Source organism: Nothobranchius furzeri, chromosome 18 (genome assembly GCF_043380555.1).
Source record: "Nothobranchius furzeri strain GRZ-AD chromosome 18, NfurGRZ-RIMD1, whole genome shotgun sequence".
NCBI lineage: Eukaryota > Metazoa > Chordata > Actinopteri > Cyprinodontiformes > Nothobranchiidae > Nothobranchius > Nothobranchius furzeri.
Window position 1 is genome coordinate 23148692 of NC_091758.1, and position 23437 is coordinate 23172128.

General features: G+C 41.1%; 1 protein-coding gene across 1 annotated transcript in view; it reads left to right on the top strand.

The window, feature by feature from the left end:
• The window catches only part of plppr3a (phospholipid phosphatase related 3a), a 35206-nt gene extending 12125 nt beyond the window's left edge, over window positions 1–23081 (top strand). The window contains exons 2-9 of the mRNA XM_054742171.2: window positions 3308–3411; window positions 3658–3843; window positions 4784–4913; window positions 7878–8073; window positions 9532–9589; window positions 13446–13619; window positions 14834–15667; window positions 16161–23081. Of these exons, the coding sequence (XP_054598146.2) occupies window positions 3331–3411; window positions 3658–3843; window positions 4784–4913; window positions 7878–8073; window positions 9532–9589; window positions 13446–13619; window positions 14834–15667; window positions 16161–17120 (2619 nt within the window). The 5' untranslated portion in view covers window positions 3308–3330 and the 3' untranslated portion in view covers window positions 17121–23081. The remainder of the gene's footprint in view (window positions 1–3307; window positions 3412–3657; window positions 3844–4783; window positions 4914–7877; window positions 8074–9531; window positions 9590–13445; window positions 13620–14833; window positions 15668–16160) is intronic.
• The last annotated feature ends 356 nt before the right edge of the window (window positions 23082–23437 follow it).

Sequence of the window (23437 nt, forward strand, 5' to 3'; positions counted from 1 at the left end):
GTTTTTAAGTTTTAATCAGCACTTAGCAGCTCAGATCTGCTATCTGCTCACATAATTTAAATACTTCAGTCTCCTTAAAGAGTGAACTTGGAATATTTTTGGCTTTGTATAATCAGAAAACGCTGCACAGTGGCAGTTTGTTGCACTGTTGCCTTTGAGCAAGAAGGTCCTGTGTTCAAATCCCAAACAGAGGTCCTTCTGCTTGCAGTTTTAATTTTCTCCCGGTGCATGTGAGGGTTCTCTCCTCGGTACTTCAGTATCTTCACACAGCCCACAAATATAACTGTTAGGTTAGTTAAACTCTAAATTGTCCTTAGGTGGGAGTGCGTTTGTGCATGGCTGTTTGTCCCGTGTGTCTGTGTGTTGCCTTGGGACTGTGGTTTGCCCAATGACAGCTGGGGATAGGCACCACCCCACCTTGACCCTGCAAGGAAAAGTGGGTATCAATAATGGATGGATGGATAATCAGAAATATTCTATTACAACATTGTTGTTTTAAGTCAAAGTCTACTGGTGATCAAATATGTTCAGAATTTACAGTTATATAAGATATGGATGAAGAACACTGGTTACAGACCATAGTAGCAATGTAGTGTTAGTAGTGTTACTAGACTCTTTTATTATGATAAGCTGCATTGCATCCTCTGCATCGAGGGGAGCCAGTTGAGGTGGCTCGGGCATCTGGTTAGGATGCCTCCTGGACGCCTCCTTGGTGAAGTTTTCTGGGCACGTCTAACAGGAAGAAGGCCTAAAGGTAGACCCAGGACATGTTGGAGGGACTATGTCCCCCACCTGGCCAGGGAGCTCCTTGGGATTCCCCCAGAAGTGCTGGTCCAAGTGGCTGGTGAGAGGAAGTCTAGGCCTCTCGACTTAGGCTGCTGCCCCCGTGACCCGACTCTGGATAAGCAGAAGAAGATGGATGGATGGATGGATGCACTGCAGCATTCCTCGTGTGTTTTCACCTGAAGAGGATCAATAAATGCTGTGTGGTCCTCAGCTGAATGCGTAATCATGATTATTATGTTCTCACAATCAAGCAGCACCATGGCCACTGTCCTCAGCATCACCTGTTTCTATCTTCAAAAGGATTTGAGCAAAACATTTTTTGAATCTGTCTGCTTTGAAAACTGCCCATGAGAGACCTTGCTGACCCTTGAGCCTCAATGTTTTAGCTATGGCAGCTAGACTGTCTTTCCTCACTTCTCCTTGATAGCAGAGTTTGTTTTTTTCTCATCCTGTTCCATTTTAGTAAACAACTGCATCGACTTATTTATAAAAATGACAGTCGTTAATACCTATTTGTTATAACTGGTTAATCATATGAATCAATGTTATCCTACAAAAAACAATATTTTATGTAAAGCTAAAAGAGAATCCGGTCACAATTAGAGAAGAGCTATCAATTTTGGGATCAAAATCTACAGAATTTGCCAAAATAAAATACATATTGTTAAAATTAGGTCTCATTCTGTTTTACAAACATGCTTCAATTTTGGGTGCCCATCCAAAAGACACAGACCTCTGCCTCTTCTGGTGGCTGAACCCATGCAGTTTTGTTTTAAATGTTAAAGTAACTTAAGTTGGAAGAATGAAGGCAACACATGGCCTCCATTATTTTAATTTATGAATCCCTCAAGTTCCAGGGCAAATTGTCCAATTATAACTCTTTTTTTTATTGGTTCTATTTCTAAAAGTGCTCACTGACTCCCTGCTTGGACACCCATGCTTCTGTAGCAGCTCTTTGCTGCTTTTATAGCAGCAGTGTCTGTCCATGTTTAGTTTTTGTGACTGATTGACCAATTAGAAAATTTAAACTGATTAGCTGGCATCTATATGTGTTAGAAAATAACATAGAAAGTCACAAACATTCTTATTTCATATACATCTTATTTTAAAGGTGCAATATGTAAGAAAATAGTGATAATTTTACAGTGAGAAAATCCCAAAATAGTCTAATGTTTCAGTCACTTTGGAAGGAAGGTTCTACTGAAACATACTTCATATCCAGCAGGCTGCGGGGATTGTCAGTTTTTCTCCTTTCAAAACAAAGGAAAGAGGGACGTAACTATTATTTATCATCAGTGAGTGTAAGGTTGTTGTGACTCCTGCGAGCTAATACTGCAGCGCCAACAATTTTTAATCTGACGACAACTGGCAAAAAGCTCCAGAGTTGTTTAAAGTGGTTGCAGTAACCAAATTTTACCTCAGGATGTCAATTGTACTTCATTTTACTTCGTTTCTACATAATGCACCTTTAAATGTATCTATGCATGTACACCTTCAATGTGTGTACTGTGGCAGAAAAAGTTTTAATCACGAATTAACAGCCTTCTACTAATGCTAACTTTTTCCTGAGGACTCCTTAAAGTATGTATAAACATTTTCACCTGTCTAAAACTCTAGTATAATATTGTATATTTATTCATCCTACCCATTAAAAGAAGGCCGACGTATGGAAATTGTTAATGTTGCCAGAAAAACAAAGAAACAAAAAAGGAAACTAACACTGTGAGAGGAAGGAGGTCAACACAGAAGGGTTGGCAACAAGAAACGAGCCCGGTAGGAAGAGGGGGCAGATGTAGATAAATGAGAGAGAGAACTATGTCAAATGGGACAAGGAGCCATGGGTGAGGTAGCAATGATAAGAACTGCATTAAAAAGGAAAGCAGAACAGGATGGTGTGGATAGAAAGATGGAGCTGTAGGGAGAAATGTGAATGTTTAACTCTGTCTAACTTTCCATTGGTTGCCTTTGGGTCTTACCTCTTTCTGAGGCCTTCTGTTTACCTAAAGGTTAACGAGGGCAACACCTCTGCAGGTGTCTACTAACGTGTGAAGAGGATATTTTAAATGCCCATCCAAATTAGATGCCTTCAAGGGTATGAACCTACATAGACGTGGTTCGGTGTTTCAGACGGTGTCAGCAGAGGAGAAACAAGTTCAGCAGCTTCTCAATTAGAGATGCTGCTAACAGCTCACTGGGAGGAGGGGAAAAATTCTATCTTTTGGAAGTTTTTATGCTCTGTTTAGACACACTGGAACTCCTTGTGTCCCACTATCCACTACTCTATGTTTTTTATGTACTTTGCAGATAATTAGGTCTTTATGTCAAATCTTTTTAGATTTCTGCTCAGCCTCACCACGCGTCATTAAAATTAGAAAGCTCACAATGCAAAGTCACCTTCCTGAGAGAACAGTTTTATGTCCCATGTCAAGCTCGTCAGCTCTTTGAAAACTTATTTCTTACATCAAAAACAACAAAACACAGACTGAAGACTGTAACTTGATGCTTGTTTTGCTTTTAACAGGCTGTGACTGGCCCCATCCCAAGATGGCGTCTCCTAAAACTAAAGCCAAGAAGAAACCACCAAAAGACAGCATGACACTGCTGCCATGCTTTTATTTTGTAGAGGTATGGATACATCTGAGGAATCAGAGCCTGATATCAGCCATTAAATCTGAGTTTTGTTACACAGAAACTGACGTTTCTATGTTTGTGTGTATAAATGAAATGTTCTACAGAGAAAAGAGGAATGTTTTAACTTAATGAACATTTCCTGTCCAAGCAAAAATGAAACTCTAGTGACCTTTTGCTTTGCTCTTGGACTTGCTGATGCGTTGGGAATTTAAATTGATCTGTCTGCACGTACCTCTCTAGCTCCCCATCGTCCTGTCCTCCTTGGTGTCCCTGTACTTCCTGGAGTTGACAGACGTCTTGTCCCCAGCAATGGTGGGCTTCCGTTGCTATGACCGCGACCTCTCCATGCCCTACGTGGAGACGGGAGATGAGCTCATCCCTTTGCTGATGTTGCTGAGTTTGGCGTTCGCCGGTCCAGCAGCTTCCGTAAGTCTGTCCACAGATTGATCTCATCAGCTAATTTCTTTGTTTCGGTCAGATCATTAGCTCCGTATTGGTCTTGTGTACATTTAGTTGCATTCAAAAATTACATAGATGTTGAAAACTTAAGCTTTTTCCACTTCAGATGTCACCTGCAAGAGAAAGGCTTTTACCACCAACAATCTTTACAGTTCAGAGAAGCATTAGCATCTATTAGGAGCCTTTTTTACTGCAGCTAATGAATAAAACATGCTTTCTGCTCCTGTGAGTGATCTTTTGATTTGCAGCTGGACCACCAAATCAGCTATCTAAAGTAAGCTAAAAAAAAATTTGAGCAATTATTCCCCATGGGTTTGTTGCCAAGTGACATTCGATCGATTCCTGGTGTACAAATGTTAGCTATAGCTGCACACGCTCATCCCACAGGGATGAAATCTCTGTGTAACAGTTGCAGTGACCTTATATCATTGAGATGATTATAAGTTCTCACACCATCTACAAACATTCTTTAAAATTCACCCAAACGAGCACATTTCTTGAATCATCCCAGATGCGATTTAACGTCTCCTCAATCAATGTACGTATTGATAAATATACACCATGGGTTCCCAAACACATTATCAAACACACCACAGGCCTCCTCGATCGATACTCACTGACACACACACTGCCAATCCATCAGCAGCCAGGAAACGAACAAACCTCTTCAACGCTCATTCGTCATTCTGATTGGAAGTGATCACTGTTCAATAGCACCTTGCCTCCATTTTTTGCCCGCTGTACCCTCCCACAGTAGATCACCGTTACTGACATTTATATCTGATGTTAATGGCACTTTTACCCTAATTCTTCCAGCCTGTTCTTTTTTTTCCCCTGCTTAGCGAATAAAACTGCAAAACACAATTAACGACATCTTCGTTTTGCTGTTTTTAACTGCCGGCTGTAGATTATGCTGGGAGAGGCTCTGATGTACTGCATGCAGTCCAAACTGAAGACTTGTCCCAAGTCAGAGGGCAGCATAAACGCTGGAGGATGCAGCTTCAACTCTTTCCTGCGCAGGACTGTGCGATTTGTTGGTGAGTCCAACTATGAATGTTTTTGGAAGCTATTAATGACCTTACTGTGTAATCTGGTTGTCCTTCAGGCTGCTGAAGTATCACATGATGCTCACACTCAGTTAACCTGTTAATGAAAGTGAGAAAAATCACAAGTTTCTTGCCAAATAATGAGCCAACTCTATTCACCTGTGTATTTCATATAAAGCTTTAATATCTTATGTCAAACATTTCACACTATGTTACCATCACGTTACCATAATCGGCATTTATTAACATAATAATTAATATATTGTTCATTACTGCATAGAAATATCAATAACTATCAAAGGGAGCTTTTTTATACAGCAGTAATTACTTTGATACATTTTGTGTGTGTGTGTGTGTGTGTGCGTGCGTGCGTGCGTGCGCGTGCGCGTGCGTGTGTGTGTGTGTGTGTGTGTGTGTGTGTGTGTGTGTGTGTGTGTGTGTGTGTGTGTGTGTGTGTGAGGGTTGGGGTTAGGTTCAGGTTTTGGGTAGGGGTGGGGTGTTAAATAATGTTAAGTAATATTTAGGCAGAATATTATATTGATGTTTTTAAAGTAATAGTGTAGAACTTTAACTTCCATTATCCTAAGATTATTATTATTATTATTATTATTATTTACTAGGGTTTTTTTTATTTTTTGTTTGTTTGTTTAGAGACTGAAATGGACTCTACCAAGTGGTTGACATCTACATGTTGCAGTTTGCAAATCGTTCTTTTAGTTAAAGGGCAGAATACTCTAATGCCACATTTACCTTGTAGTTGTTGAATAAAGGCAGATTGGGTGGTCAAATGTAGAATACTAAAATGTCAGTGCTGTGTCTGAGCTGCTTTCTGGTAATTTTGAAAAAGTGAGGTAGAAATGGTTGGTTCTGAGAAAAGCTGCTTTGTTATGCTGTAAACAAGTCATGCCTCCTCACATTTGCATTTTCCAACCCACTCCAGCGCATAAATACTGGTTGTGGTAATGCTAGCCACAGAACACCACTTGGCCAAACTGCTGCTGATACTAGCCTGAGCTGCTTATGCTCTTGATGGACAAGAGGAAGACAACATACAAGAATGTTGGAGCACGACTCACATTCCAGGATTTACTGGGAATATCGATGAATAAAGTCCAGTTTAATCCATAGCTTGTGGCCCTCGTCACTTTGTCCCTTGTTTGTCCTCTCCCACACACACACACACACGCACACTCACACACACACACACACACACACACACACACACACACACACACACACACACACACACACACACACACACACACACACACACACACACACACACACACACACACACACACACACACACACACACACAACCATCACCACTCCCACCACAATAAATTAAATGTTTCCCCCACAACTAGCAACACTGGTCAGTACAGAAATGCTGTGATTGCTTCCTTTTTCAATTAGCTGAAATATATGTGTCGCAGCAGGGTTAGGGTTTTAGTCAGACCATCACAACAGATTATTGGGGCTGCTGGGGAAGGGTATTTTGTTGGAGTCAATCCTTTTTTTTCTGTTAAGAAAATATTTGATGAAAAATTTGGTGGAAATAAAAAAACAATTTATCAAAGTTAGTTAACACTAACATGTCTATATTTCTGTTATTTATTTATTTTTTCCTGATATTGGGCTAAAACGTGCTGTTGTAGCTTCTGGCAGCCATCTACAACAGAAAGGGGGCAAATGGACAACCTGTGTATTCTGTAATAGTCCAGAATGACCATCTACCTAAACCGATCAGTCATCCTGGTTTATTAATCAGTAACATCAGAACCTTACAATCCACTTTAGCTCGTGGCACTAGAATAATGCTGAGTGAAAATGTGTCAAAACCAACAAAGAAGAATCAAACTGTTGCATGAACATCTGCAACAGGAGAAGCCAAAGACTAGCCTCTTTTAAATGATGCATCACAACATCAAATGTTCACAGAGTTTTGTTGCTGAATTCAGTTCTAGATATCAACCAAAGCACAGCATGATCCAAACTTATGAGGAACAGGAGGACGTTTAAGCTGAGAAATGTCTAGAGGCTGGATGTGATGAGGGACAGACAGAAGACAACGTTTCTTCTCAGTAAACGGTTAGAGACCAGGCAGGGACATGAACGTAAACAGTCTGAAACCTGTTATCCTTCTTACTCAGTCAGCCAATCAACTTATGTTAACTGGATTTACATGATGATGATGATGATAAATGTGTGGTTTAGTGCTATTAATCTAATGTGTCAGATTCTAAAGGTGGCTTTAAATCAATTTAAACATGTCAAAAATTAAGTCCTGTCATTTAATTTTGTAGCTGTAACACTTTGTTTTCTGCAGAGCAAAACAGGTCCAGGGTTTAAATTACACTGGAGAACATGAGATACTTGTACCACTCTGAACATGTTAGGAAGTGGGACTGAAGCATGGCATTATGGTTATTAGACCTTTGCATTAGTGCTGTTTGTTGCTCTTAATTCTGTTACAGTTGCTGCCTATTTGTCCCGAGAGCAGGAGTTCAGGACCATGGCCAGCGCCATCCCATCCTCCCATTTCACTAGAAAAAAATAACTTTAATCTTGAATTTTTTTCTTTTAACTTTCACTTCAACATTTCAACTTCATGATAACACATTTTTTCTTATTAGTGTTCCAAATAGGTATTCATACAAAACAGCATGCTGTGTTAGTTGAAAATATTGGATAATCCAATTTAGCCCAAATCACGTAGTACCTGGTAGTTGGCAAACCGTCACACATGCTCATTATGTTTATGTATTTATTTTAAGTTTAATTTAAAAATCTACTGGTTGTGGTTTTTGCTGTTTTTTGTTTTTATTTATTTTATTTTATTTTTTTTTTGTTCCATGTTCTCATAAATGTTTTATTTTTATTTATTTATTTATATTTTTATATCATTTACCAAAGCTGCAAACACCTCTGTGCTCTCTTACCTCTCTTCCCCAGGTGTTCATGTGTTTGGTCTCCTGGCAACAGCCCTAGTGACAGATGTCATCCAGTTAGCGACCGGTTACCACGCCCCGTTCTTCCTCACCGTATGCCAGCCCAATTACACAGCCCCTGGGGTGTCATGTGACAACAATGCTTACATCACGCAGAACATCTGCATGGGGAAAGATCAATATGCCATCATGTCAGCCAGGTAAATGATCCTTGCTCAGTACTCAGTACTATAAAATATGCAACCCTGCATAAAAAACACACATTCTTAACCAAACGTTTATCATGATGGTAAAAGGAACTGCACCGTATAGTAAACATTGTCCATTTTTAAACTGGCAATGAATCATCAAAGCCAATTAGCATTTTAAAGAATTAAAACAAATTGTTGGCTGGTATCTTTTTAAAGTAACAGAAAAAATGTTGACTAGTGGAGTCAATTGAAGTATGTTGCTTTCAGATTTTATAGCTTTTTTCCATCAAATGCTCTTCAGGGACGTGCTTTGTTACAGACACCCAAACAGCAGATCCGACAAACACGCTCCAGTGAGAGAGACTTAATAAATTCAGGCACACAGGAAAGATTACAGCTGTACTGAACTAATGCGGGGATAATCCCGGTGTTTGTAGTACAAGTGCACTTGTTAGCTCTTCTATACTGAAGAGGAACCAGAATCAGGAAAACCTGAACGGATGGGTAATTTTAGATTTCATTGTATAACCCTGACAAATAATTGTTTTATTACTGAAAAAAAAAACAAAGCTTTAGTTTATAGCAGATCATAGAGATTATTCAGATATTTTGACGCAGCGTTCTGCAGAGAGAAGATGAAGATGACCTGAAATAATAACATTGAGCAGACTCAGTTTGGATAAATTAAGATCATGCCTTTAATTGGCTGGGATTTGACAAATTGGAGACACAAATTTAGCAGAAAATTTGCTATTTAGTACCACAATGACTGTTTTTGGATTTTCAACTAATTTTATTTACAATTTCTTGCATTTCTGAACTGTGGAATATAAATTTAGGAACATTTGACAAGAAGTCAAGCTGATCCTGGATGCACACACACACATCCCTCCTGCAACTGTTTTGAGAAAATCCATGTAACATTTTAAACATGTTTTAACTGCCAAAATGGACTGCTGCCATTCTATGACAACTCCAAACTCTAACAGTTCAGCAAAGCTTATGAAAACACAGCTTAATGATATTTTAAACACTTTTAGGTATAGGTTAGGTGCTGCTGCTTGCAAATAACCATATATGTTTATGTAAATAACCATAAATCATATTTACACCAATATAAATGTTTTAAAATAGAGTTCACATGAATTAAACCTTAAACATTATAGTTTTTTTTAAGATGTCTGCAACCCACTGACTTTTTGAAGTTTAGCTTTTAGCTTGTTTGTCTGTTAAACACCTCACTTGAACTTAACTCTCATTCTCTTTATAACACAAATTCTGACTTTTTTATTTCCTTTGTGTTTCTTAAACCTCAAATCCAAGGACAAACACTGCAGTTGGTTAGACACATTAGTTGGGTGTGTTATACAAACATGACATCACACATAAAATGAGCAGGAGCAAACAGTTATATAGTTTAATAAAAGCATAAATCTTTACTTATTCTTTTCTCCTTTATTCTCCTAGAAAAACATTTCCATCCCAACATGCAACGCTGTCTGGATTTGCTGCTGTGTACATCTCGGTAAGCACTCTTTTTTTTCCTTCCATTGGATACGATGCATTTGTAAGACGTGGCTATGGATGAGTGCTGTTGAAATATTTTATTTTGCAAAATCCTGAGTGACACAATGAATAACCACAAAAATTGTGTCACACCATCATATCACATCAAGAAAAAACAGATTTAGATTTTAAGTGTTTGATCTTTATCCTGTTTGTTCATCGTAGAAAATATTTCTCAGTGTTTTGCCTTTCCGCAGTGTGACACCAGTATCTGCTGTGTTTAAACAGTGTTGCAAAATAGCATTGTCATCTTTCCAAAATGAAACCCTCCCTCACACACAAACACACACACACCCTCTTCCACTGGTATCTATTGCAAGCTACAGGCCGCATCACTGCTGCTTCACTGCCCAGTGTGTCCTCATTAAAACTCACTAGACTGACTAGATTTCTGGTGAAGGGCAGGGAAGAAGAGAGCAGCTGTTAAACCTGACAGAGTACCAACATGCCATCACAGCTTAACACTGATAACTTTCTACCAGTCCATCCCTTTAGGACATTGTTATTATAGCATAATGTAGTAATTATCCATGTTAATAACTCTTTAAAATCTTTCTAGAAAGCAAAATTTCTTCTCAAACATTACAAAAATATCTAGAAGCTTTGAGAAGATCTACATCGAATTCCTTCTTGCTGACAGGTTTCCCCTCTTGTTTCAAGAAGAGCAGGATTTTTGTGCTTGGTAGCCCATGGACAAGCTTATTAAAAAGGTTCTCTTTTTTTGCAAAGCCTGTCATTCTGTCACTCAGCTGTCCTGTATTTTATATAAGCAAAACACCATGTGCATGCTCAGAATGTAAATGTACAGAAAAAATGTATTCTAGCTATTTTTCCAGCCGAGCCTGCTCACTCCTCAACTCTGTTTTGCTGACAAAAAGATGTCCAACCAGTCAACTGTAGCTATATGCTTCATGCATTGTTTCACAAGCTAAATGCTAACAAATCTTCAACCATAAATGCATCAGTCTAATAAGTATTTTTATTGTTGGAAGTTCTCTATTTCTAAAAATGTAATCTACCTTTATAAAAGTGAAATGAGTAAGACTATCCAGGATCAGGCCTCTGCTGTCCAGAGCTCATCTGGAGTCTGTGTTGCATGCCTTCGTCCTGTCCCGGCTGGACTACTGCAACGCTCTGTATGCTGGTCTGGCCCAGTGCACAGTTGCACGGCTCCAGTTTGTGCAGAACTCTGTGGCTAGGTTCCTGACAGGCACTAGATGTCGAGAGCACATTACCCCAGTGCTGGATGCTCTGCACTGGCTCCCGGTAAAATATCGAGCTCAGTTTAAAATCTTAACTCTCGTTTATAAGGCCCTCCAGGGCAGTGCCCCCTCGTATATTATTGCGCTTTTGAACAGGTATGCTCCATCTCGGGCTCTTCGCTCAGCCGAGCAGGAACTTCTGGTGGTCCCCCGGTCGAAGTTTCGATCGAGGGGTAGTCGTGCTTTTTCTATTTTGGCTCCAACTCTGTGGAACGAATTGCCACTGAGCATTAGACAGGCTCCATCCCTTCAAGTTTTTAAGTCTCGTTTAAAGACTCATTTTTATCTGATTGCGTTTCAGCGCTAGGGTCACTTGAATTGCCCTAACATTATGGTTTTAACTATTCTTCTTTTTATACCGGATGCTTGATTTTATTTTGTCTGACATTTGTTTTTTTTTATCGATTGGTCTTATTCCAATATCTCTTACCTGTAATGCTGTTTGCTTGCTATTTTATGATTTTATGTTTTTATCGTGCTTTTATGCCCATGTATTGAGAATGTTTTTCTTTTAATGATGTTGTTCAGCACCTTGGGCTTCGGATAATGTTGTAGAAGGTGCTATACAAATAAAATTTGATTGATTGATTTTATTTTCTTATTACTTAAAATCTATGGCTAGCTCATCATAGTGGAGAGACCACCACAGACCTCTCAAGTCTCACCCACTGAGGGTACGCATGAGTTCACAACAAATGTGACACTAGGAGGTGAGAAAGCCTAATACATAGGATTAATTGGCTATATACATTTCTGGGTGACTACTTTATCCTACTGCTGTTTTGAATTAGCAACCTATCAGTCAATGAAAAAGTAAAATTTTTTGTTGCCATGGTAAAGTCTGAGCCCTTTGATGTATTGGCCAATGCTTCTTAACTTTCTAACATAGCACGGCTATATATATTCTGCCAGCGTGCCCCGGGGCAGCTGTGGCTACAATGTAGCTCATCCCCACCAGTGTGTGGATGTGTGCATGAATGGATGAATGACTGTGTGGTGAAGCACCTTGGGGGATTGTAGAACCCTAAGAAGGCGCTATGCAAATACAAGCCATTTACCATTTTTAACATTTATTGTGGAGATTTAAAAAATGTAATTAAGTGGTATTCTCTCATTTGTATTAAAACCTTCGCCAGTAACCATACCGAAAGCAACTGTTGGACCATTCGGTTGTTGTTCTCCTCTCATTATGCTCTCACATATTTAGCAACAGAACACCACTGGTGTGAGAGGTTTTTAGCTCACAGAAGGAGAAACAGTTGGCTGCTATTCAACTTTAGGACAAAAACCAGATTCCCAAAATAAAAGACACAATTTAAATCACAGACAGCTAAAGAGGTTTGGACCAGAAATGTGCAACAGGTGTTTAGCATCAATGGGTTTTGTCTGGCATAGTGGGTTTCCGGCACCTCAGGGAAGATACTTGAGGGGAGGGGTGAGCGTTCTGTGACTGTGTTTGCCTTCAAAACCTAGATTGTCTCTAGATTCACCAAAAAAGCTTTAAAATATCATCCATAAGCTAAGAAGCACACTCAAACGCAAAAATGTGTAATGCCAAATTGGGGCCAAACGTCTTTTTGTTAGGTCATTTGATTTCTAATGAACAAATTAAAATATGATAAATTTAGCTGAGCGTTTCCTTCATAAAACCATCAACCATTTTGATTTTGATTCATTTTGATCAAGATTTAAAAATGTTCAGATGTTTAAGGAACAATTATATTTGGGAGAATTTGGTAGAGAAGAGGTTAACTGTGGCTAAAATGCACTAAATGTTGAGTCTTCCCTGAACAATAAATCTAATATAACTCTAAATGTTTCATGTAACCTGACAGTTCTGTAAGCTAAGAGAAAAGATAACAATTACAGAACTACTGTTGTTGGTCAGACGGTTGGTCGGATAGCTGACTGGCTGGCTGGCTGGTTAATTGGCAGGCTGGCTTGTTGATTGGCTTGGTTGGTTGTTCGTTTGGCTGGCTGGTTGGTTGGTTGGTTGGTTGGTTGGTTGGTTGGTTGGTTGGTTGGTTCGCTGGTTGGCTGGTTGGCTGGTTGGTTGGTTGGTTGGTTGGTTGGTTGGTTGGTTGGTTGGTTGGTTGGTTCGCTGGTTGGCTGGTTGGTTGGTTGGTTGGTTGGTTGGTTGGTTGGTTGGTTGGTTGGTTGGTTGGCTGGTTGGCTGGTTGGCTGGTTGGCTCGTTGATTGGTTGGTTGGTTGGTTGGTTGGTTGGTTGGTTGGTTGGTTGGTTGGTTGGTCGGTTGGTTGGTTGGTGTGTAAACTTCATTTAATCAGATTACATTTTTATTTTTGACAAAAGATGGCAGATCTTTGCTGTTTCAATGAACTTTGGGTCATGCTAAGCAAAACTAGCTGTAATGTTTCATTTCATATTGAAAGTTTTTGAAAATGATCAGACAGTTCATTTAATATTCACTATATTTAGTTAGTTTACTGTAATTAATTGATGCTGTGTGTCATTCTGCCATCTGTTAATGGCTCTTGCTTCTATATGTCTGAACTAACTAATGTTTTTCTAATGTGTGTATACCTGTGTGTAGATGTACTTCAACGCCAGCATCAATGGCACCACTAAGCTGTTGAAGCCCCTGCTGGTGTTTGCTTTCTGCATGGCAGCAGGCCTCGCTGGTTTGACACAGATAACGCAACACCGCAGTCACCCTATTGATGTCTACGTGGGATATCTCATAGGAGCTGGCATCGGAGTCTATCTGGTTAGTGGGCTTGCTCCTTCAGTCATTTAACCTTGATAAAATGTGAAATTATAATAAATATTGTCTTTTTTTTCATGATAATTCAGATGACTAAAGGCTGAAATGAGTTTGCCTGAGAATTGATTCACTTTATATTGCAAACTGATGCTTGGATAGCCTGGCAAGCCAGACTAAATAAATGTATTATTTAGTCTGGCCATGCTCCATTGCCGGCTCTCGGTTGTGGGGCGGGTCCTACCGTTGTCTTTCAAATGATCTCCGCATGCTACTGGACAATGAATGTGACATACTCTTGTTTCACTCTGTTGCATCATCCCACCCACCAGGCATATAGAGTGCCCTGATTGGCCCACAAAGCGGATAAAGCTCTGTGATTTGTTCACTAAGCAGATAGAGCACTATGATTGGCCCACCATTATGGACCAATCACAGCTCTTTATGTGTTTGAAACCCCTCTAGAGAGCTGTGATTGGCCAGCCAGAGTCCTGGTAGGAGCTGCTGAGGTTCCAATCGAGCATGCCTAGACCAAACTTTGCAAAGCAAGAATTTGGTCTAGTACACTAGGCTGATGCTTGGATGCATTTTAGAATTTGTTTTCTTCTCAGAGGAAATAAAAGCCAAAATTCTGCATGGTGGAAATGACAACAAACACATAAATAGATGTTAGAAATGTATTTGTTTTGTTGTTTCCAAATCGTCCTTTTGTTTCTCTTCTAACACCATCACAGCATGTGCTAAAAATGTCCTTTTTTCACCACCTCTCCTGTCTGTGTGGCTTCTATACTTTTCTCTCCCAGCATTTTTGTTCTTTTTTTATTAGATTTTGGCAGGCTATATATAGCTTTTTCTATTACCAAGGAAAGAGAGAGGGCACGAATAATCCTATAAGATTTCTCTGAACAATTTCACACTTCATTTTAAGAAAACTTGTCATTATCATTTTTCATGCTTCTCCTTCTCTTTTTTGCACACTTTATTAGAAGAGGTCAGTTTTTCAAATGTCATTAAAAGATGACAAGAAAGAAGAGGGTGATTCGTGCTGACCTCAGGGATAATCCAGTGAAGAAGAGATTCATAACCTCTAATAAATAAAACTTGATTTTTTTTCCTTTTCTGAAGATTAAAAAACAATTCACATTCATGTTCTACCTTTTAAGACTCTAGTTGCTGTTTCTTCAATTAGTTCTCTTTCATGTGTGTCTTTCCTCTGCTAGGCTGTGTATGCTGTAGGAAACTTCAAAGCATCAGAGGAAGATGCACCCTCTTTGCAGAGACTGTCTTCTGTCCAACAGAAGGACGGTCTAAGGGTGCTGAGCCAGCGCAGCCATGATTCCCTGTACAGAAAGACTCCCAGGGTGTCTGAAAGCAGGGAGGAGCTGGGGGCTGGACTGGGGTCCGGAGCCCGCAGTAAGGTGAGAAGGGAGAAGGCATCCCTGGCCTCCCTAAAACGAGCAAGTGCTGATGTAGAGCTCCTGGCAACCCGTGGGCCAATGGGCAAGGAAACCATGGTAACCTTCAGCAACACCTTGCCTCGAGTTGCAAATGGAAATAGCCCAATCTCACCCTCTGATGAGTCGATCCCCACCCAGCGTCACATGACCTTCCACGTGCCCTTTGACCCACAGAGGTCTCGACAACTGGTGTCGGAGTGGAAGCAGCGCTCACTGGAGCTCCGCAGCCAGAGCTCACGAGAAGAAGATGAGGGCATAGATGAAAGAGACCCAGGAGGTGAAGGAGCAACAGCTGCAGTAGACGGCGAGAACAAGACCATGCCTTCATCTCTTTACCCCACAGTGCAAGCCAACAACAGCATGACCACATCGGCTGGGGGCAGGATGGCTGTGGCACCTCCACTGGTTCACATTCCTGAGGAGGCCACGAGGCCACCACCCGTTTCACCCAAGAGTGCCAAGACACGAGCCAAGTGGTTGTCACTCACTGAGGGGGGAATGGTGAAGGAGCCCGGACAAGGACCCATTGCGGTGTCAACTCCCCGCGTGCCAAACACTCAACCCAGCCAACCCCCCAGCCAGCAAAGAGTCACTCAGGTATGGCAGAAAAGGATTGTCATCAGACAATCAGAATTACTTTATGGTGAGAGGTGATATTCCAAAGTGGTTTTTTTTTCCAAGGCACATAGCCAACCCCGGGCTTACAGCTCTGAACAGGAGAGAAGTTTTAGCCACTGTTACTAAGCTAGCTATCTTATATGTGCGTACTGTATTGTGTTCAGCACATTGGGCTGCATTTACTGGTGGCAGGAAGGTGCTTTATAAATAAACTGATTGGTTTAATCATAAGCTTTATCAGGCCAGAATGATTCTGGAGGAATCACTTTTCCCTGGTTAGTTTTCATCGTTTGTGCATTTATTGTGGTTCAAACAGGATTTAAATGTGGTGTTATATATCAGAGTCTGTATGAAGTACTGTCACTCAAAACAGCTTCTTGGCTCTGTTTTTATACCACCCAGGAGACATTTTGCTGTAGTCAGCAGCTGTTTTACGTCTAAGTGCTGATGAGACGCTGCGTCTTCCTTGCAGGTGATTGCCATGTCGAAGCAGCAGGGCCATGGACCAGTCGCTTCAACCGCCAAGACATCAGAAGGCGGCTCCTCCTCCGGCGCTGGCTCCAACTGCTCCGAGTCACCATATTACCGCATCCCATCTGATCGAGACAGCTGCACTGGAAGCAATCCTGGGAGCGTCGCGGGCAGCGGGAGCATCGTCACAATCGACGCTCACGCTCCTCACCACCCAGTGGTGCGCGTGTCAGCGACTAATGGTAAGCCGTGGGAGTGGAGGAACACCATCAGTGGAAACATGATGACCTGCGACCCTGCGGGTGACAAACATCGCGCGGCGCTGCAGCGACAGGACAATGTCAGCCACTACCGGGATTACCGGACGCTCCCAGTGAAGACAGACTCTCTGTGCTCATCCACAACCAGTGGGAGTGCTGACGGAGGAGCAGAGCTTCCTCCCCCACCCCTTCCCACTGCATCCTCCCCTCTCCCTCCTCCACCTCAGCTGTCATCATCTCCTCTTCCACCTCCACCACCCCCTCAATCATCTTCCTCCCCCTTGCTTCCCCGTCCACACTCAAGCTCCTCCCCAACGCCGCCACCTCCTCCCCCTCATTCCCCTTCTCCCCATTTGCCCCCACCCCCTCACCCATCTTCTCAGATTTCTCCATCTCTTCTTGCACCGACCTCCCAGATGCCACCACCCCCTCACCCTTCCTCCTCCCAAATGCCCCCTCCACCTCATTCGTCTTCTTCCCCACTGCCACCTCCTCCTCATCCTTCCTCCGTGCCTATGCCTCCTCACCCGTCTTGCTCCAGCATGCTCCCCCCTCCTCCCCACCCTGACCTGTTGATAGATGGCCATGGCCAGACCATGTCCCGCTCTTCCACGCTCCCTCGTCGGCCCTCCGTCTCTGCCCGCAGCCACGCTGAGCAGGAGCACTACTATAAGGCCATGCAGAATGAGAGGATGTTATAGTAACCTGGAAAACAGACAGACATCATTTTAGGACAGGAGAAAAGAAAGAACTGAAGAAGACGGTTAAACAAAGTCATGACAGGTGAATAGAGATGACTCTTTAAAAAGATGACAAAAAGATTTAGAGCCACCAGAGCGGCTTTGGGACTTTTGGGAGGTCTGGCAGCTTACAAACTCAGCAGGGAATCTGATTTTTCTCTTCTTCTTTTTTTTTCTTTGATCACATTTACTGCCACAGTGCCAGCTGCGACTGGAAAAAGAACTGGCAGGACAAGAAAGGACAGGATGGCAAAAAAAGAAAGATATATGGTTTGCCTCCAGTTTTTAGGATCTTCCTTTTTAAGGTGCGTTCAACGAAAGAACTGAAGAAGCCGCAGCTGAAAGAGAGATATCACAATGAACAGCCAGGATTTGCTAAATCGAGTTTCCATTGTGAGGTGAAATACGGCTGTGATAAAAATGTGCTCATCCTAAACCAGAGCCTTCCCCAGAGAGCTTTTATCTAGCTGAAACACTCGTGCAAAAAGTAGCTTTGAATAAGGTAACTCTGTTAAGGTTGGTTTATGCTTGACGCGTCCGCGAGGTCCGCACGGCTCCGCGCGGAAAATTTGCGTCATTTTAACAACCACGCCCCTCCACCGCGCCTCCGCACGGCCCAGAATTTCCGCAACGCGCACCTCGGAAAATTTCTAACCACACGGACGGACGGACGCGGAAAAACATGGCAGACCGGCAAGAACCAGTATGGCAGAGGTTCGTAAATACAGACATTTGTATGATTCAGCTCTCAGAGATCACCGTGATCAACATGTAGTTAATAATTCTTGGAGTGAAATAGCTTGCACTGTCGGAAAAGACGAGGATGCTGTTAAAAATGCTGAAATACCATGTTGTAAACAGTAATTTCTACTTCTACTATGGTGTAGTGTTGGGTGCATGTCGTAGAGCTCCATGCTGCCCCGTTCAGTTTGGGAGGATATTAGCTCACCGCAGAGACAAGCCGCACGAACCAGAAACGCTGCGAGTTGTGAAGCGCGTTCCATCCGCGAGCCGCATCACCAAGCGGAAAGTGAATGCGTCAAGCATAAACCAAGCTTAAAGGTCAACAACAGGTTTAGCAGCATTACTCACACTGCAACAAGCATGAGAAGTCCACACCACCAAGCGAACAAAACCAACGAGGAATTTTCATTAAAATTCCAAGTGAGTGTGTCTGAATCCAACAGAGGGAGTCGAATTAAGAAAGCGTGATTCTGGGTGTAGAAGGAGGACCGTGCACAGTTGGGTAACCCTGAACAGATGTCACCAAGTAGAATAAATGTCATAAAGATAAAGATGGTGGTGAGGTCACGCAGCACAAAGAGTCATGGTTTGTTTTTGCTGCAAATAAACCCTTCCACAAAACGGGGCTTTAATCTGAAATATTTGTTGTGAAGTCGAGGCTAACACACCAATCCTGTTAGCGGCAGGACTGTCAGTAACTGGGTACCAAGCCAATAGCAATTCTCGGCGTACGTTCCAGTGTGTTCACTAAGAAGGAGGGGAACGGATGAAGCTAAATGGTTTTAAAAACAAGTTTACATCTTTTTTAGAACTTTTGAGTGTTTTTGTTGAAAAAGAAATGAAGAAAAAATATCTTTTAACATCCATTTTTGGTCTACATAATTTTTCTATCATATTTGTTCAGTCTATTGCCATTTTTATTGTTTTGCAAAATATGCACACTTTTGATTATAATTATGGCCATTAGCATTTTAATATTTCAAGCCTGATGCAACATGAGCATCACATGAGATGCTAGAGGCACACACTGCATATCTGAAATAACAGAAAAGTTGGTGAGATTGAATTCAAGTGGGTCCTGTTCAGAGCCTTCAATGCAGATGTGGCCATTAGGAGCTGTGGCCAGAAGGTCCTTGATTGTAACTGGGGCAAGGTTGTCCCAGAAGATCTCTGGAGGGACTCACGGGTACCAAATGACCCCAAAGACTGCAGCTTCGGTGGAAGCAGAAGCCATGGAGAAAGGCTGAGTTGGCCTCAAAGAGGTTGTGGCAAAGTGAATGGAAGGCTTGTCCAAGGCTGTTTGGTTTAGGCAGGGAACCAATGATTTAGATCAAGGACATTGTCAGGTGTTGATCCACTCATAATAAACTTTGAATTTAAGGGGTTGTGTGTCCGTCTCCTTGGCAGAAGTTGCCACGGTAGTCAAAAAGCTCCTCACTTGTAGAGTGGCAGACTCAGGTGGTGGCCTTTTTAAAAAATGTAAACTTGACACGTGGTTCTCACAATTAAAAAGTAACCCAGGAAAGTCGACTCTGAGGTAATACAAAGGCGGCTCTGACAGGTTATTGAATCTTCAAATGAGAAGGGCATGTTTGGCTGGGTTGTGGAACTGTGCAGATCTTCAACATTTGGAGTGTTGTTCAGAGGCTTGTGGGAGTTAGAAGTTCTGGGCAGCATCTTTTTGAGGATCTATAGAAAGTTTACAACCATGTTCACCAAGAGGGAGGGAGTCTGAGGTGCCAGGGTCCCTTTTGATGACTATCCAGTTCTTATACAATCACAGCAATGTAATGTCAGCACTAAAGTCTAGTTTATACGTCTCTGTCACGTTTGCACACAAACACACACAAACACAAACACACACACACACACACACATGTAGTAATGGAGAAGTTTTCCGTTCATACTTCTCCACTGGTGTGTCAGTGTTGCCAGAAAGGCAGGGGGCATAGACCTTTTCTGGTGGTTCCATTGCAGTGACGTCTCTGGTCAAGACATTTTTGTTTACTTCAAATGTCTTGAAGGATTTTTTAAAAGACATTTTGAGATTCTTGTGTTGATTTTGGAATTTGTCATTGTTTTGTAAAGTAATGATTATAAAAAAAAAGACTTGTAAATGCCAGTCTACTCAAGGTGCAATGGCCGACATAGAGCGAGTTTTCATTAAGATGGGACTGCTTGGTGTTGAGGCAAAAAACTTTTTGTTACAAAAAAATTCAACTTAAATGAATCCACTGATGTCACAGCTGTTGTTGGGTCAACCAATCACAGACGTGTGCCCTCCGTTGCATTCAACAGATGGTTAAAAAAGTGGACTCTAGTCTGTCCTTGCATGCCTGTTGGAGAGCCCTTGCATTGAGGGATAAAGGCATTGCGTGTCTCTGCACCTCCGCAGATTGAAAAGTATAAACTAGGCTGGAGTCAAGCTTGTTCCTGGGCTGGGTCGGAGTCCTCCAGTACTGTCCCTTGTCTTCAATCACACCTGTGGTGGTCACGAACAGGATCTCAGAGCCTAGTCATAGAAAGGAGGCTGTCTGGTTTGGGAACCTCAAGGTCTCACCCCAGATCCATAAATGGCGTTTTACTTTAGAAGGTCCACACTCGGGCTCAAAAATAAGGTAGATTTGCTTCTCCTCCTCATCAAAAAGAGCTAACTGAGGTGGTGTGGGGTATCTAATTAGGTTGACCCCCCTCTGGAGGTTTTATTGGTGACTCCCGCTGGGAGAAGACCCCACTCCCCTCTGACTTCACTGGAGGGATTGTGTATCTTCTTTGGCCTGGGAACATCTTGGAATCCCCCAGGAAGAGGTGTGGAATGCTAGCCTAGTGAACTAGACCAAATTCTTGCTTTGCAAAGTTTGGTCTAGGCATGCTCCATTGGAACCACCGTAGCTCCTACCAGGACTCTGGCTGGCCAATCACAACTCTCTAGAGGGGTTTCAAACACATAAAGAGCTGTGATTGGTCCATGATGGTGGGCCAATCACAGTACTCTATAAGCTTAGTGAACAAATCACAGAGCTTTATCCGCTTTGTGGGCCAATCAGGGCACTCTATATGTCTGTTGGGTGGGATGATGCAACAGAGTGAAACAAGAGGATGTCACATTCATTGTCCAGTAGCATGCGGAGATCATTTGAAAGACAACGGTAGGACCCGCCCCACAACCGAGAGCCGTCAATGGAGCGTGGCCAGACTAAATAATACATTTATTTAGTCTGGCTTGCCAGGCTAGTGGAATGCCACTGGGAAAAGAGATTTGTGGGATATCCTTACTGATCTGCTTAACTTGACAACCGAATGCCAACCAAATGCTTTTACTTCATTTTTCTAATTATTTATAAGCTGAAAACAAAAGCTTAGAAAAAACTGTTGGTGTTATGAGGATGGTCTAAAACAAATGAGTTATTAAGGAAAGAATTCCACATTTAATCTCATGAACTTTTTGTCCAAACTTTTAATTAAAAATTGGGGTCATGATCAAAAACAAAAAAGCAATCTATATTTAAAAAATGGAAAAAAATATTACCTCATTGAAAGATTCATCCAACTTGTCATCAAGCTAATTGTCCATCATTTGCATAACAATAAACAAACTCTATCATTATTATTTTTTTGAGTAGGAGTTGTTTATGCAACCTGTTTGCTCCTCTGTCTCTTGAGCATTTTGAAATCCGTGTTGTATAAAGTTGTTATCTGAAATCTTTCTTTTTTTCTGTTACAAATTTATTTTTTTCAGAATCAATTTGTGTTTAATGAACCCTTATTTATTTAAAATGCAACAGACTTATCATACAGGTGAAACTGGTGTCCATCCGAGGGAGCTGGTTTTGTAAAGCCGTCCGAGGAAGAGACTGTGTTAAATGGAACAAGTTGTATTTCATAGAGGCGATCCTTGAAAGAGGAGCTGGTAGATAAAGTTGCTTGTCAGTTTGTGCTGCATGTGTGTACAAATGTGTTTTTTTTAACTTCTGTGTTTTAAGGGGAGTTTTTTGTCATTTTTAAGTTTGTAAATTTGTAAAAGTTAGAAATAATTTCTACTTGTAGCTTCCTAAAACACCAAAGCTCAAGCTAAAGGCTAGTCTGAATGTAACCAATAGCAAAGTGTTAACATTTGGATGAGCTGCTGTGATATTCTGGATATTGGAGCCGTTTCAGTTGGTACTGGATATATGTGTGTGTGTGTGTGTGTGTGTGTGTGTGTGTGTGTGTGTGTGTGTGTGTGTGTGTGTGTGTGTGTGTGTGTGTGTGTGTGTATATATATGTGTGTGTGTGTGTGTGTGTGTGTGTGTATGTGTGTTTATATATACATATATATATATATATATATATATATATATATATATATATATATATATATATATATATATATATGTATATGTATATTTATATACTTTAATACCCTTTAATTATGCATTACTTTGTTATTTATGCAGAAATAATATACATAATATGAACTCAAGTTAACATTTTGCTTTTGCTAGTGATATTTACATTTGTAATTAATAGTAGAACTGGAAAAGAGGCTAAACTTGTACGGTAATTGACCAAAGAAGCAATGAAGATAGTTTTCCTGGTCTGGAATTCACCACCACTGAAACTGTTTTAGCTGTTCAGGTTAAAGTTATTCAGTGATTATGTTTTTATGAATTTTTTTTAAATTATTGCTCCTTAAAATAAATCCTAATCAGACAAAATTTAGTATCAGGAGATCAGAGCTGTAAACAAATCCAAACCAGAATCAGTGTGTTTTCATCAGAATTCTATGTAAACGTTTATTTAAGAACATTTGCCTGGAATTCTGTGGAATTTAGAGGATTGTTGCTGTTTTAAAATTGTGGCAAAAATATACTTTGGATTTTTTTGCACTCAGACTAGCTGCTAGCTTATCAGTCCTGTCCTATGTAAATACTAGTTTGCTTAACTGAGCCTTTTCAGGATGTATTTATGACTTTTACACTGAAACTAACTTTAAAAAGACAAAAATATCCCTTTAAGTCAACACTGTTACCTGACAGATTTACTTTCTGGTGAATATGAAGTTTTGCCCATTTTGACTTCCTTAACGTTGTTAATTATATTGTTATAATTCCATTGTCCTCTTTTATGGACTAATGTTTTTTATCTGTGGTGTATAACATTAATAATCTTGTTAATAAAAGAAGACATTTTGAATAATGTTTTGTCTTGTGATGCTTAAAAATGCTGCTTGGGGTGTAAATGTCAGGGTTCAAATAGAGAGAGGACTCGATCCTAGTGCAGCTTTTACCGTCACCCTAATGAAAAGGATCCCTTCCATCGATTCTTGGGTCATGGGAACGTTCATGCTCATTCTAAACCCTCACATAAACACACAGACAGATGGAGCACATTTGAGGTGGAAAATTTGCTGCTTCTGTGTGGGTTAGGGTCACGTTTCTGAAATGAATTCCGCCATATTGTTGGTCACTCCCAAATGACCTACGGCAATGAATGGAGCATCATCTGAGGATGTTTGATGAGTGTGAAAAGTATTCAGAAATAATTTCCACCTC